This window comes from Maniola jurtina, chromosome 16 (assembly GCF_905333055.1).
Source record: "Maniola jurtina chromosome 16, ilManJurt1.1, whole genome shotgun sequence".
Taxonomy (NCBI): Eukaryota; Metazoa; Arthropoda; class Insecta; order Lepidoptera; family Nymphalidae; genus Maniola; species Maniola jurtina.
Window position 1 is genome coordinate 378,132 of NC_060044.1, and position 17,122 is coordinate 395,253.

General features: G+C 36.4%; 1 protein-coding gene across 1 annotated transcript; it reads right to left on the reverse strand.

Annotated features, from left to right (window-relative positions):
* Positions 1-3,210: 3,210 nt before the first annotated feature.
* On the reverse strand, positions 3,211-16,059 carry LOC123873138 (glycine-rich cell wall structural protein-like). Its single transcript, XM_045917852.1, has 4 exons — positions 15,936-16,059; positions 12,257-12,437; positions 4,131-4,274; positions 3,211-3,758 (listed from the first exon to the last, which is right to left on the reverse strand). The coding sequence occupies exons 1-4, from the start codon at positions 15,945-15,947 to the stop codon at positions 3,634-3,636; spliced, it is 462 nt and encodes a 153-aa protein (XP_045773808.1). The 5' UTR covers positions 15,948-16,059; the 3' UTR covers positions 3,211-3,633.
* Positions 16,060-17,122: the final 1,063 nt, after the last annotated feature.

The window sequence follows — 17,122 nt, forward strand, 5'->3', positions numbered from 1 at the left end:
TAGGGTCAGTAAGTACCTCACAAGTAAAAACGGAACCCTTATAAAATCACTTTGTAGTCTCTCCGTCTGTTTGTCTGCCTTTATGTCTGTTTGTGTGTCTGTCTGTCTGTTTATCCGTCTGTCCATCTGTAGTGTCTTTCAAGAAAACCTATAGGGTACTTCCCGTTGACCTAGTATCATGGACAGGTAGGTCTTATAGCACAAGTAAAAGAAAAATACCGAAAACCGAAAAAAATAAAATGAAAATGTGTTCATGAACATATAAAATTAGTAAATACTAATTTTATATGTTCATGAACACATGATGTTTTATACTAATTTTTTATTTTTAGTATCGGTCGATAATAATGTTTTGAAAATTCAAAACATTATTATCGACCGATAGACGTCTACTCTTGACAAGTGATGATGATAATGATTAGGCCTTATTTGATACAATACATATTTGCTAACTTTGGACATTTTACAAACTATTGCAAATAAACCAAGCGGGTATTTCTATACTCATTTATCTTAGCGTATTTTCCTAAGTAATTGTAAGGCCATATAAGTCCTTTACAGGACGTTTTCGCCCATTTTCACCTAATATTAAACAAAATAAGAGCAGGACCCTCATTAATCAACCCTCGCTCTCATACGGAACCCTCTTAAAGGCTAGAATTTTAATTAAACGACATAAAGATGTCGAGATCTATAGCGTGCATAGAAATACGAAGTACTAGTAAGAATTTCATTATTTCCTACATCCTTGGCATAAAGTATAGTACGCGACAGGGAGAGATGGCAATCGGGGTATGAGGCGGGGAAACGCCCCGAACAGCCGCACGCCATCTGCGTTATCCCGCAACGGGTAAGCGCGGGGGCTGCGCGGGTGTGCGGGGCGTCCCCACCCCGATTGCCATGTCAAACTGTCGCGTACTATAGTTACATGCGTTACATTATATAGTAATATTTAAGAAAACATTGTGTGGAATTGCTTTGCTGCACGCCTAAGAGTTCTCCATAGTAATATTCTGAGAGGAGACCCGTGCTCAGTAGTGAACCGGCGATGATTGACCATGATGAAGGTAATTAATTAGATTTAATTCAGTTTGCCTACCTACTATGATGAGAAAATCATATCTAAGGTACAAGTTTTGAAAGCAGATTGATTAATAAGGTTAATTGCAATTTTTTTCTTACAGGCACTTGAATGTTTATAATTAAAAAAATAAAAATATATTCACGTACTCGGAATAGCTAAAAATATAAAAAAAATTTGGGGTCTAGTTGTATTGAAATTAATGATTCCTCCGATCACAATTTTCAAAATATATTTAACTAGGTTATACCCGTGTCTTCGCCAGCGTGGACTACACTTTCAAACCCCTATTTTATACCTTTAGGGTTTGAATTTTCAAAACTCCTTTCTTAGCAGATGTCTACGTCATAGTAGCCATCTTCATGGAAACAGCCCGATCCGCCCAGTAGTTGAGCTGTGCGTTTCTAGATCAGTCAGTCAGCTTTAGAATATTAGAAAATGTACAGAAATCGTCCCTTTAATTTTTTTTTAAAGTATAGATTAGGCCTACATAAAATAAATATTTTTGACTCTTGAATATTTTATGAAATAAAACAGGGAGAATCTGTGTAACCAGATTTTTAAAATTTTCAACTCCCATCGTATAAATTTTCCAGTCGAGAGCAATATGTGGTATTTGCATCACGCGTCAAGTTTTACCTCTGCCAAGTTTGCTCGTCAGGTTTTATGGGCTAAGAGCCCGTGAGGGGCAGACCTTCGCTATTTTATAAAAGTGTGTTGATGGTTGATGGGTATAGTGGTGGAATACCTACTTGCCATTCTCTTTAATATTCCTTACTAAGTGAAAAATTGCGCGCCATTGCATGGCAGATTGTAATTGGACATATAATTTTAAGACCCATCGTACGGTGGGCTTCAGAATTGGATTAGCAATTTCCGCAAAACTATTCTATTCCGCATCAAAAAGAGGGGTGTTATAAGTTTGACGTATCTGTATATCTGTCTGTGGCATCGTAGCTCCTAAACTAATGAACCGATTTTAATTTAGTTATTTTTGTTTGAAAGGTGGCTTGATCGATAGTGTTCTTAGATATAATCCAAGAAAATCGATTCAGCCGTTTGAAAGTTATCAGCCCTTTTCTAGTTACTGAACCTTCACTTGTCGGGGGTGTTATAAATTTTTAATTTACACTTGTCTATAAATAGTCATGTGCATAATCGTGCCACGTGAATATGATCTTTGAGGTGCTAAACGTGTTACGGCCTTTGACTGTACAGTGTACATACAATTTTGCAATAAATAAAGAAAATGAATAAAATAATCCTGAATTTTAAGTTCATAAAATAATATGAAAACTACCTATTTACCTATACGACGACAAACTTATTTAAAATTTGCCAAACATCTATGTACTCGTAACACTCGCCGTATCCCGAATAGTGCGCCCAGTAGATTTGCCGAATGCAAAATTAGAAAGAAACTCTCAGCTTTTATAACATTACAAATACAGGCTCTTTCTCTATTTCCTCAGTCAAGTTAGCTCATCAAGTTTTAGGTACGCTTCAAGTTGTTCAAAGTTGCGTTCACAGTCCATTGGACGCGTCTCGAAGTTGAGTCGCTTGGATTTTTCCCTGCGTTCAATAATTCATTTTATGGTAATATTCGTGTGCGTTGATGGTTGATATTAGAATAAGTACTTGCAATTCTCCAATACTAAATTTTCTCCTTACTAACTTGAATTTGATGGCCACACTTGTTGGTCTTCTTTATTTTTTAAAATAAAGTAGCGAGCAAATGAGCAGACGGGTCACCTAATGTAAAGTGATTACCACCGCCCATGAACATTTGCAGCACCAGAGGTGTCCGCCCCATGAATATCCCCATGTTGTAATCTAGTGGGAACACCGGCGATGGGAATTGATTGACCTTTTAAATAGCTATCCTGGACAGAGTTATTTCATTATTTACCAGTTATTTATTATCCAAAACTGTGTGGTCTCTGAATTTTTTTCTAGTCTATTTCTAGTATATTATGATATCTAGTCGAGATGTCATAATAATATGAAGTTTGAGAATGTACCAAGCGACAGAAAAAATTACCTACTAACGACGTAAGTACCTACCTAGTCGGGTTTTAGTTTTGAAATGTTATATGAGGAAATAAGGAAAGTAAAGGATACAACAAAAATATATTTATCAAATCATTTATTACATATTTACAAAGGGTTGCAGGGAAATTCGTTGTTAAATTATCACATATACAAATATTTTTATACGAGGTAACTTCAAGGCAACATATTCAAGATGTTATAAAAATAAGTGTCATGGCAAGCTCTCATTAAAAATCTAGGGATTTTAATTAAAATCCATAGCCTTATTTGTCGAGTATTAAATCGATTTGGATGATGAACACAATATTGCCCATCCACGACTTTGAGCGGAGCGGCGAGCGGGCGAGATAGGGCGAGCCGTCGAAAGACTAGATCGACGACATAAACAACGGCTGTTTTGTTGCGTGTTTCATTATACAGTTGTTGCCGCTTGCCGCGCCGCTGTCCTTCATAGCGTCAAAGTCGTGGACAGGCCGTTGGAAGAGTGATGCAGAGGTAGTTTAGTGGTATCCGCCGTATCCTCCCAGACCGTGTCCGTATCCGCCGTAGCCGGAGTATCCTCCGTAGCTTCCGTAACCGATGGGGGAGCCGTAGTAGCCGCTACCGTGGCCTCCACCGTAGCCTCCTGCAATGAGTAAGGATTTAAATCGTATGGTGTTTGATGAATGATGAATATTTTTAACTCGCAACCCAAAAAGAGGGGTTTTATAAGTTTGACGTGTGTATCTGTGTATCTGTCTGTGGCATCGTAGCTCATAAACTAATAACCGAACTTAATTTGGTTTTTTTTTTTGTTTGAAAGGTGGCTTGATCGAGAGTGTTCTTAGCTATAATCCAAGAAAATCGGTTCAGCCGTTTGAAAGTTATCAGCTCTTTTTTACTTACTGTTACCAGCTGTCGGGGGTGCTATAAAGTTTTAATTTACACTTGTTTTTATTTAGATGATAAAATTAATCACTGAAAATCATTTTAATAATGTTTACTAAACATTATTTACCTAGGCCAGAGTATCCACCAAGACCGCCGTATCCGCCGACGCCGCTGTATCCGCCATATCCGCCGTAGCCTCCATAGCCTCCGTATCCGCCGTATCCTCCGTGATTAGTGGTGTAAGCTACTTTGCTGACGGCTACAGGGGCGACTGAAACAAGAATAGTACTTTCAATATAATGTTACTAATCCAATATGATATAAAAGGATGATTGTGATGACAACTTTTGACCAAACAACTTGTTGTTGGGCTAAATTAAGAACTTCCACTTTTATGAAGTCGGTTAAAAATACAATAAAATCATTGAGTTCGAGTAAAGAAAAATATGGATTCCTGTAATAAATAAATAGTCGTAATAAAAAAAATTAAAACACGACTGCCCTGCCAAAAACTAACCAAAAATACTTTCAAGGAACCAAAACCTTAATTTGCTATAATCCGCTAAACCAATCAAATCTGTATGGTGTAACATGCAGCGTACGACATAAAAGACTATCGCAAACTGGTGCCATATAGCCACCATATTGATTTTTTCTGATCTTCTTTTTCACAAGTTGGTTAAACAAATTAGTCCCAGCTTATTTCGATTGATTGTGAGTCACAATAATTCATAGCTCATTGAGTCAGAATGATAGAGATCATAATAATAGTAATCGCGCGAGCGTGGCGTATTAAAAACCAATGACCATTGGTAAGGTCACTCAATAATAAATATTTTGCACAAAAAAACTAAGTCAGGCATGCACCGTGACAATCAGTTTTTGTTGTGGCCTTTACTAAAAACTAAGTACCTACCATTCACTAATATTATCAGTTCCTTGGGAAATGATTTATTTACGAGCGAGTGGCATTAAAAATAGTTTATAAGAGTTTTTTATGGTTCCGCACCCGTCCAGGACTATTACTAAGCCTCCGCTTCTGAAAAGAGACCCGTACTCATGGGCCGACTATTATTTGAGATGATGATGATGAATCTACTTAATAAATCTACCCGAGCAACCGCCGAGTTTCTTGCTGGTTCTTCTCGGTAGGAAGAAAAACACGAGCCAAAGGAAAATGAGCAATTATAAAAGTTCATTTAAATAATAGCAAACGTTTCTATTCCACTAAAAGGTCTATTTAAAAATAACTTCGGACACTTTGTTTTGCCTATTTATCTAGCTTGAACAGTCTAAAAACAAGCAATAATTAAAAACCAGGACTACTTTGCCATATTACATTTTTTTCAAAAAAATTATAGTCTCTGTCACTCAGGATGATGTAAGGGTCCTAATGATACTCCATACATCCAAATCTGTTCAGGCACTTCGAAATTATGGTGGAACAAAGAAACTCAAATACAATGAACCCAGCAAACATTACTCTTTTTCGGGCAGTTGTGTAAAAATCTGATCCGATCTCTCAAAAATTTTCAAATTTCTGGCTTTTCAAAGCAATATTACTTACAAAGTGGAATTCGGTAACAGCAATATTCGAGCTACCTTCAAAATGCTAAACTCAAAGCTGTACCCCTTATTGGGAAACTTTGATGCGATCTCTACAAGCGCATTGCAAATCCATCGAGTCGGTTGAAACTCTTCCACTATTGGTTTTGATAGCAACATAATCGACCTACCGTGCCCGTGCTGAGGTAAGCGTTGTATTCTAATAAGCATGAGGTTCTGGGTTCCATTCCCGGTAGAGGCAAATTGGGAAATTCATAATTTTTTTTATTCAGATACAAGTTATCCCTTGACTGCAATCTCGATTGGTGGTAAGTGATTGTGCAGTTGAAGATAGTAGCAAGCTAACTTGGAAGGGGTATTGGTAGTTTCATAAAGCAAACCCATACCCTTTTGGTTTCTACACGGCATCGTACTGAAACGCTAAATCACTTGGCGGCACGGCTTTGCCGGTAGGATGGTAACAAGCTACGGCCGAAGCCTCCTACCAGACCAGACCAGAAATTTAAAAATTATGAAATTCCAAATCCCGAACCCGGGACCTGCCACTAATAAGACCACAGCGTTTAGGTACTGCACCAGGGAGGCCGTAAACCATAAGGTGATTTGTCAAACACGCTGTAGTAGAAACTTTTCGAATGCTATAACACCTTACCAAAATAATTCAAGGTAACAGGTGTTCAAGAATAAGGAAATCACAACAATACTTTATCATTTAGTGTGCCAAGGTCGTTGAAGGTTCCCACGTTAGTATACTGCCCTGTGACACTGGTGACTGCGACAAGAAGTCGACAAGATAAGCACCTTAACATTGTACCCACACCGGCTAATTATAAGTGATTACTCATATCAACGTGAGAATTCAGTATTGTTTTCATTACATCTATATGGAACGCAAACAATGTGTTGTTAGATATTTGTTTTTATCCCAAATCATTTTTAAATGTAAGCTATTTTAAACGTCGTTTGTACCTATTTGGCATTGCAATTATTATTGTTTGTCTTTATTTTAAGCCAAAGACATTTAAAAGTATATTTTATTAATACATTTTAGACTAGCGTCTTCCCACGACTTCATATGGGGACTTCATACTAATGTTATAAATGCGAAAGTGTACGTGTCTGTCTGTTTGTTTGTCTGATAGCCTTTCACGCTCCATCTGTCAAACTTATATTGACGGGTATAGAGATAGTTTTCATTTCGGGGAAGAACGTTTTGTCCCATAAAATCAAAGAGTTCCTAAGGAATCCTTGAGAAACTTAAATCTACGCTGACTGAGTCATTGGCAACATTAAATCATTAATACAATGATCGATGGATACAATTTAACCAAAGGGTCCGAAAGCACTTCCCTGTGCAACGCCAGACATAAAGATGCTATTCACGAACGTCGTGCAGTAATTAGAGCAAAACAATGGTCTAATCTGCCCAGATGCCGGACAGACGGATGCATAGTTACGAGTAGAGATGGGCGTTATTGCTACTTTGGAATCATTATCATTTAGTGAAAAGTGAAATTATAATTTTAGTTCACAGTGATTTCACAGGCTATCGTTTGTTACATTAATTTATCTAAGAAAAGTTTATCAAAGTCAGTAACGCTGATATTTAACAGGTGGTTTTACACGGAAAGTACATTTTTGCACCTATAAAAGTTCACTTGCAAGCTCTTGTCGATGAATGTGCGTGCGCGAAAATGAATAATATATAAAAGGAAAAGCTGAATATCTGACTGACTGAACGGATCTGGCTGTAGCTATTATGACGTAAACATTCGCTAAGAATGGTAAATTAAACGCCGGGGGTAAAAAAGTGGCTTGAAATTTGTGTAATCCACGCGAATGAAGCCGGGGGCATAACCTAATAAAGTGGGAGTATTAAATGTAATAATTTCCAAACTTTATGAGATTTTGCTTCATGATTTTTCACAGGCTACTTTAAATAAAGTAGCAACTAGCAAGTGTTACGTATATGAAAAGGCTTTCGCGGTATTTTTCATATGCTAGGTACCTGTGAAATGGTCCATCTTTTAGTAACGAGTGCAGTACCGTCGTTTTTAGTGCCTGTAGATAACGGCCATTGTACTACGAGCGGGTATATGGTGCAATAAACTTGATGCTTTACTAACTGAAACTTACTAAAATGCATTAAGGGGTTGGACACAATATCACGTACCCACTGATTACTATTTTAGAAATTGATTTTTTTTTTATTCACTATAGGTAAGCGCTTGACCACAATCACACCTGATGGAAAGTGATGATGTGGTCTAAGATGGGACGCGTTTACCTAGAAGGTGCCTATTCACTCTTGTTTTAAAGATACCCGGATTGTAATTGGTAGGAAACACAGATCGCGGAAGAGTATTCCAAACTTTAGCCATGCGTATGAGGAATGAAGACGCAAAACGTTTCGTGCGTGTAGATGGAATGTCAACGACATAAGGATGGAAACTCTTTTACTGAAGCTATTTTGAAAATTCTTTCACCAGTAGTAAGCTACATTCTTTCTGAGTAACATAGGCTATATTTTAATTTAACCACCCGTGCGAAGCCGGGGTGGGTCGCTAGTATTTAACATTTTACCTACCGGAAGTCAGTGAATACCATCGTATTAAAAAGTAGGTTAACTCAAAATGGTTAACGCTCACTGAGATTTTCGTCTCTATCATTTGTATGGGATTTATTCAGGCATAAAAAAAACCTATGTACACATAAAAAGTTACAATAAAATTTAATATACGTTTCATTAGAAGGCATACACTACATAATAAGTTAGGGCTAACTGAAATGATTAAAAAACTCATTTCAGATGTCACAGGTCTCAGGTAAGTATTATTTTGTGTTCTTATCCTGGTGTACAGACAGCCGATAATTAACAAGTGTAAATTAAAAATTTATAACACCCCCGACAAGTGAAGGTTACAGTAACTAGAAAAGAGCTGATAACTTTCAAACGGCTGAACCGATTTTCTTGGATTATAGCTAAGAACACTCTCGATCAAGCCACCTTTCAAATAAAAAAAATTAAAATAAAATCTGTTCATTAGTTTAGGAGCTACAATGCCACAGACAGATACACAGATACACACGTCAAACTTATAACACCCCTCTTTTTGGGTCGGGGGTTAAAAATAGGGCTGGCCCTTCACAAACAACGTATATATTATTCGTTATATAAATTCGGCGATGTACACTTTCTTTACTCAGTTCGTACAATGGGCATCTGAAAGCAACGATTTCATCTCGTATTTAATCTCTGGGAACAATGCTACGTTTTATTGCCGCTGTATTGCAGCGCTAATGTTGCTTTTATGTAGATTGTACACAGCTTCATTAACATCGATCTCTCAGTCTTTATTGTGGAACCAGCGATAGATGCATTTGACGGTTCAAAAGTACCTACTTGTAAAAGGTGAGATATTTTAATAAAAAATCTTTTTATTTTTATATTTTTGATTATATTTCTATTGTTTAGAAATAGAAACAAAAACAAAAATACAAAAGAAATGCCGCGGGGATTCCAAAACATTAGGGTATTATTCCTTGTCTACGTTAATAAAGGGTTGTCTTAGATATGTCAGCTTTCTAGTCCAAGGGTTTGTTGGGCTGGGCGGTGATATGTCAGTCAGTGAAGGAGTCATTCCTAACCCTAATAAATGATAAAGTAAGTAAATTTAAATAGGATGAAGCAGTATTATGGACATACTTAGAGTCCAAAACAGTAGTTTTTTTTTTAATTTTTGCCTATATCACGAAATGAAACTACTGAACGGATTTAAACGCAACTCGAATATCTGAGCTGTGAATACTCTTAATTAACGTTTAGGATAGTTTTTATCTCAAAAAAATATCGGGATTTTTCCGGATAGGGAACGAAAATCCGTCCAATCCGAATCAATTTTAATAATTCTTTTTTCTTCACAAAATTTGAATTTTTAATGTAAATACACCTTCAATAAAAATTTATTTTTACTTTCGGTTTTTATCAGTAAAATCTGTTAATAATAATCGTAACCCATGCATATAAGACTGAACTGTAAAGCCAGTAACAAATCAGTTTGAATACTTTAATTTTTAAATCAATATTAGAATCCATTGTTTTAAAACCAATCGAGACTAAGTATAGCCAATTCTGAAAACATCTGAGTCAGTTCATCTGTTTAAAAGAACTTATACTTTGTTTTGCGCGCTCCGGCTCAGCGATTTATACGACAGTTCAAAGTTTAATCGGTTGAGAGGATTTTCGTATTCGAGTTAGCAAGTTCCGTTCGTTACTGCTTCTAATTAGCAATTAATTAGGGCTCTCTCACAGTTTTCACATAATAGAGGGTCGTGAGTCGAATTCCGTGAAACAAATGTCTTTTAAAAGAGCTTAATGAATTTTCTTTGAAACTCTTTGAACTACAAATTCTCTTCGACCTAGTTTACTGGGAACGTAAGGATTGCAATTTTTCACTCTCCTTCCATCACTCACTCATCACTCTACCAAAGTTCACAACATGACAATAAGGGAACTTCTAACAAACAGGAGCCCTAAAATAGCCTTATTTTTCTTTGATTTTACGCATAGCCTATAATTTTGACATGTCGTCGATTCAGGATCAAACCGAGAGTTTCATCACTCTAGCTTACTCTAACTCTACTTTCATCGTATTCCTCATTGCTGAGGGTCGTGAACCCTTTCCATCATTACTAATAGTATAATCGCGGAAGTGTGTTTGCTTGTTGGTTTGTCCTTCAATTATGCTGAAACGCAGCAACGGATCGGTGTGATTTTTGGCATGAGTATAGTCAAAGACCTCAAGAGTGATATAGGCTACTTTTCATCTTAGAAAATCAAAGAGTTCCCACGTGATTTTAAATCAACGCGGACGAAGTCGCGGGCATTAGCTAGTTATACATAACATAGTGTCAGGAGCTTTTTTGGGATGATAATGCGGTGGATCCCCAGATTCTCCCGCATATGACTTGACTAAGAGAAAGAGATTTCGACTCTTTATTATGAGAAAACCATAAAAGATAAACCATAACTGACCCAGCTGTGATTCAAATCCAGGACCTCACGATTGTAAAACCACGGCGCTCATAGAGCTAGAGACTAGAGAGGTCTTAAAAAAGTCGATCTTGCATATCTGAAAGTCTTACAAACAATGCCACTAGATTTGGATCAAAAGACTCAATAGCAAGAGCGAAAGAACGAACTTCCACTGAATTTTCTTGAAGAGCTAAAATTTTCAACAAAATCATCTGCGAATCTTTGAATGTAAACTACCGTGGAAGTCGGAGCGTCTTGTGGCGTAAAATTCTTTGGTCAATTTAAAGTTGTGCCCGTCTGCCAACGGTCTATAGAAATAGTTCTATCAAGATTGTTTTATATCTCATTTTAATGAAGTTTTAAGTGCTGATTGTAGTTTCCGTAAGAAATCTGCAATTTAACTGTTTATTGTAATATAAGTACTTACTTATTGAATTGAACGACTTTTTCTGACTTTTAAACTGATAAGATATCCATAAATGTGAAAGTGTGTCTGTCTGTCTGTCTGTCTGCTACCTTTTCACGGCCCAACAGTTTAACCGATTTTGACGAAATTTGGTACAGGGTCAGCTTAAATCCCGGGGATGGACATAGGCTACTTTTTATCCCGAAAAATCAAAGAGTTCCCACGGGGTTCCTAAAGACCCATCCGCTGAACCGATTTGTATGAAATTTGGTACCGAGGTAGCTAACGTCCCTGTAATTGACATAGGCAACTTTTTAACCCGGAAAATCAAACAGTTCCCAAAGGAACTTTAAAGACCTAAATCCAAGCGGACGAAGTCTCGGGCGACCTCTAGTATATTTCTTATAAACGCCAATGATTTCGAAATTAGAATATTTCCCATTTTTCTGCCATATTAATTTTGATTGAAGTAAAATTGCTTGAATATTTTTTCGTAAATAAATACGATTTGAGTTCTTTGAATTGGGAAAGTAACTGCCTCTAAAGATTGAAATTGCCTAATTTACCGAAGAATTAATCTTATCAATTTACAAAATTCCCTTTCGAGTTTGTTAAATATTTTCTCTTTAGATTATATTTTTTTTATGGAGTTTCGACGTCAAAAATTCGGTTTCTTATTTTCTTCCGAAGGTTTCATAAGGTCTTTTATAAAAAATATTACCCTAATAATGCCTGATAGAAAGCAATGCAGAGGTTTAAGTTGGAACATGCTTGCTTGGAAATTGCCTGAGCAATAATTTGTAGAAGGAAGTTAAATTATATGGGAAACACTGATGCTAAAACAGCGCATCAAAACCGTTGTTGAAAATCAATTCTCTCTGCAAAACTTTCCGTTTAATATACCTAATGTTATCAAATCCATAAATAATAATAGCTGTGCTAATAGGTATAATAAAATGCGAAAGTGTATCTGTCTGTTTGTTATCTTTTCATGGCCCATCCATTTAACCGATTTTGGTGTAATTTGGCAAATGTAAACATAAGTTGCATCTCGGAGGCGGGCGTAGGGTACTTTTTGTCCCGGAAAATAACAGAGTTCCCATGGGTTTTTTCAACATCTAAATGCACGGCATTATTATAATTGATAAATCAAAATATTATAGTTGAGACTTTAGACAACGCCTATTTATAAAGTATGAAGTTTCTGGATTAATTGCAGAGGTTGAAATTCACGGTATCCTCTTACCATATCCGCCGTATCCTCCGTATCCGCCGTAGCCGAGTCCGCCGTAGCCTCCGCCGTAGCCGCCTCCGTAGCCGAGTCCACCGTAGCCTAGCCCACCATAGCCTAGGCTGCTGAGGCCTCGCTTCTCGGTCTTCTTGGCCTCCTCAGCGCAGACCGCTGCCATGGACAGAGCGACGACAATCTGTGGACAATACACAGACATGTTACTAAATAAAAGTAAAAATAAAATACGTCTGTCTGACATTCAGAACCCTGAAACTCCTTTTTAGGGCAGTCCCCTTTGGTCCCCTTGTAGTTTTTAAGTTTTTTCTCCACTGGATAATATCACTTGCCCCGTATATGTATAATTGATATGTATAATTGAATATAATTGAGATTGATTGAAAATTGAAAAAAAAAAAACTATTGTTAGAAAAGACATATTACAGGTATTATAGGTATTATTTAAGGTATTTCTGTGAGAAAAGTTTTTATTTATTTTTTAATTTTTGACATTTTGCTACTATTATTTTAATATTTTTTGTGACAAAGTATCTATTGTGACTTTGAATTGTATTGAATTGAAGAGGTTTTCTGTGACGTAACTTGAATATAGGGCCTTCGGTGTAGTTCATGTAGCAGAGGGTAATTCTACGGCAATTTCCACTTATGATTGCAAAAGTCCTCTGGGTCGGCATTGAGTCACGGACATGAGTCGTTAATTGTCTATACTTACGAGCTGAGCTGGCGCAATGTCCTCCCGAGACAATGAAATTGCCGGACTTTATATTGCCGTTTAATTTGTCCTTTGTCTTTTCAGATCTAACTACGCAATCCATACTAATATTATTTATAAGCTAGGTGACGCTCGCGACGTTATCCACGTGGTTTTAAGTTTTTTTTTTAAATTCTGTGGAAAATCTTTGATTTTCCGGAATAAAAGGGAATCCTTATCCGCCTCATCAAATTTCGTCTGATGGGCCTGGGTAACAGACAGACATACAGACACACTTTCGCATTTACAATATTAGTAGTCGACAAATCGCGGTTTTCATTTATAAAAAAAATCTACACATTTTCTAATGAAATTTAATCTGTATGGTTTCATTTAGCCGTTTATTTCTGAAAATAAGTTGTTTTCTTTGAGTAGAATTAATAATGTTTTATAGGGTAAGTACCCACTAGATTAATTGAGGGGTGTGTGAACATGTTTTCCCCGTTTTCCCCTTCTTGCTTACTCCATACCACAGTCCATACCTCGGAAGGACATTAGACTGTCGCTTCCGATCATTCAAATAAAAATGGCTAAACCTATAATAATAAGTACAATGGACTGACCGGTAATAATCGTTAAAACTAAGTCTAAATCGAATCATAAATACTGAAGCATCTGAGAACCTACCACTTCTTCTTCTCTCTGGGCTGGTTTCCGCACTGGGTTCCGAACCTACCACATTGCTATACCGAAAAAAGGGGCCACAACCCTCAACAATGAGTGCAATACGATACAGAGAAAGATCAAGCACTCAAAAATAAGTGCTTGAAAAAATTAAATTCCCAGCCTTACGATTTTAAGTTGAAAGAGCTGAATCTAAGGTGATAAAGTGAGATGGATTTTAAATGATTTGGATATCAATTCATTCATCATTTTCTTTATTCTCTTCATTTCAAGCCATTGCCGGCTCACTACTGAGCACAATTCTCATCTCAGAATACAAAAGGGTTCAGGCCATTATCTACACCGGCCAAGGGCTGATTGGCGGATTGGCAAGTGTGGATTGGATATCAATTAGTTAATTGAATATCTCCGATAGATCGGACTTCCTGATTGGTTATCCTAAATAAATGTTGTGGTAACATTTGTGGGAAACAAGCAATTTTGTGTGTAATTCAGGAGGATATCCACCGGAGACGCAAAGCGATGCGAGACGAATTCGACAGTTTTGCAACAATACCTACTGAGAAAGGACTGTGTAATTTTCTTTTGCTCTACGTAATTTTAGTGTTTGGTGACTTACTAATGAAAGTTTACTCACTGTTTTAAAGGTGCTATGTGCATGAGCATTTGCATGCTGTGTTGCGTTTTAAGCGGTTAAATATCACTTTTAACGGCGAAGAAAAATATCGTAAGGAAACCGATATGCCTGAGAGTTTTCCGTAATGTTCTCAAAGATAAATGAAGCCTGCTAATCCGTACTTAGCAAACGTGGTGGCCAATGGCCTAAGCCCTATTAAACCCTTCTCATTTTGAGAGGGATGCCTTTTATAATAGTTTAGGCAAAGAACAGATAAATTTTATTATCACTTTCATAGCACAGCCTATCTTCGCATAGCCACTGGAAAAACACCTAAAGTCACGAATATAATGACCAGTAATTAAATTGAGTATTCAATTACACTATGAATACAACTTGCGTTAGATCGCGGTTAATTAATTTTTCGCTTACCTTTGTAATTAGCTAAACACTTTAACACTTGAAGGGATTGGCGGGAAATGGTTACGGAAGGCATTTCGCACAAATATCATAGCATTTTCCGAAGAGGAAAATTCACTTGAAGTTCCTTATCGAACTCATTGACGAGAAAGTTCACTTGTTCTGTTTTGAATTTTGACTTAGGTAAGTTATAGTCCTTTAGGTAGTTATTTCTTTCTCAAAATTTATTTATTTTCAGCACTTAGGTACAATCAAACTTTACAGGAAAATGTTGACTGACTGATCTATCAATGCACAGCGCAAACTAATTACATTACCCTGATCGGGCTGAAATTCGACATGCAGATAGCTATTATGACGTGACATCCGCTAAGAAAAGATTTTTAAAAATTCAACCCCTAAGGGGATAAAATAGGGTTTTGAAATTTGTGTTGTCCACGCGGACGAAGTCTAGTAAGCTAGTTCTTAATAAATTCCGTATTTCAAAGTATTGCAATTATTATATTATTTATAATTTTTATGTAAGTGTTTTACTTAAACTTCGAGGTTTCTAAATGATTTTAAATACATAACAAAAGTTGCAGAACCGGCAGGATTATTATATTACAAGCTTTTGCTCGCGACTTTCTTCACGGTAAATATGTAATTTATACTTTATAGCACTTGGGGGTAGTGTAGATCTGTCGTGAAATAATTTTAGGGTTCCGTACGTCAAAAGGAAAAAGGAACCCTTTTAATTAAGCCTGTAATGAGTTAGTGTCGATAGATACAATTAAGTAGGTACTTATCTAAAAATATTATCTTCTAAATTTTTGGCTTCTAAAGTTGTTTCGTTCAAGTAGTAAAATTATATTTTCGGTGTGGTAAGTTTTTGCGTAATTCTACGTATAATAATTAGAAGTTTTTGTGAATTAAGTATGTACTAGAAGTTAATTTTCACGTAATTTTTATCACTGTATTTACATAAAAGTTTAATTAAAGAATAAATAATTAATCCTATATGCTATGTTTTTATTTATATGCTGTTGTTAGTATTTTTTACGAGGCTTCACTTTTAATATTAAATATTTTATTTTATTAGTTTTTATTCCATAAGTATCTACTTATCGTTACCTATTCTACCTATTGCTTAAAATAGTAAGCATATAAACTATTATGATTTATACTTTAAAATTAATATCTTATTATTATTTATTGCACCTAACTAGACAGTAAAGTTATTATTGATTGTAGTTTAATTAAATCATGTTAGTTACTATCCTTACCAGGAATTTCATGATGGTGCTGTTAGTGTAACACTAGTCAAGAGACTGATGCCTGTAGAAGCAGCTGTTGGTTTATATACTATGCGCATGCGCTGCGGACGGTACAGAATATTGAGCATTTTTTTCTTTTCCCAAGGATAAGAGGTGCGGAACTTAAGAAAGAGGGTTGTAGTGTTTCAAGTGATTCATAATTTTTGGCAATGGTTAATAAAATTCATAACTAACAACCTCCATGGTAAGGTGGTGAGCGATGTGGTCTTTTGTGTCCAGGTCAGTTTTAGCTTCGGGTCAATTTGGAAATTTATTATTTCAAAAAATTTGTAAGGTTTGGTGGGAGGTTTCAACTGTGGCTAGTTACCACACTGGCAAGCAGTGTCACTAAGTGATTTAGCGTTCCGGTACGATGACTCGTAGATACTGATTAAATTGTACCTACTCAATAATTAGGAGTATGGGCTTAATAAAAACTGCTATACTTCGTCTAAGTTAGTTTCTTCCATTTTTAATCATCATCTTTCTCTTATAATAAGATCTACCACTCTTACCACCATACTACTACCACACTATTCATATTAAGAGTTAAGACTCTACCCTTGCATAGGTTCGAAAAGCAGATTCTGCTGAGAAAGAGTGAGAAAAAGAAACTCAGCAGATAATCTTTTCCTTTTGGTCAAGTCTTCTTACCTCTCTACTATAAGAGTCTCAGAGGACAGCTGAGTACTCTCTACATCGTATTCCTCATTGCTGAGGTCGTGGCCCATTTCCATTAATTACATAATGGTAGGGATTTCTTGGGATGATAATGCCGTGGGTTCTTAAATCCTGCAATGACTCGACAAGAGGTCGATTTTGAATCCTTCGTTTACAATTAATTAATCACTATCGAATATTAGTAATAAGTGATCGGCAATAGCTTAGTAATTAAAAGTTGGCCCTCTTTTCGGGTCCAGGTTTCGATTCCAGGCACGCAAGTGTAGTTTTCAGTGTTTAAACATAGATTAAGGAGGTTTTTAAGCAATCAATTAATCAATTTAGCATGCTAACGGTAAAACAATAACAACTGGCACCAATTATAGTCTAACGAGCTGTTTGAATTACGGCGGGAAACGACTAAATTCGGCCACCGATCCAATTCCCGACCTGTTTCAACGTTGCTTAACCAATGTAATCGACTGATATAGACTGTC

Coding starts and splice junctions, on each gene's coding strand:
- LOC123873138 (XM_045917852.1), bottom strand. Junction 4,275..12,256: donor CGGAGGATACGGCGGATATG/GTAAGAGGATAC, acceptor TTCTTGTTTCAG/TCGCCCCTGTAGCCGTCAGC. Junction 3,759..4,130: donor TGGTGGATACTCTGGCCTAG/GTAAATAATGTT, acceptor TACTCATTGCAG/GAGGCTACGGTGGAGGCCAC.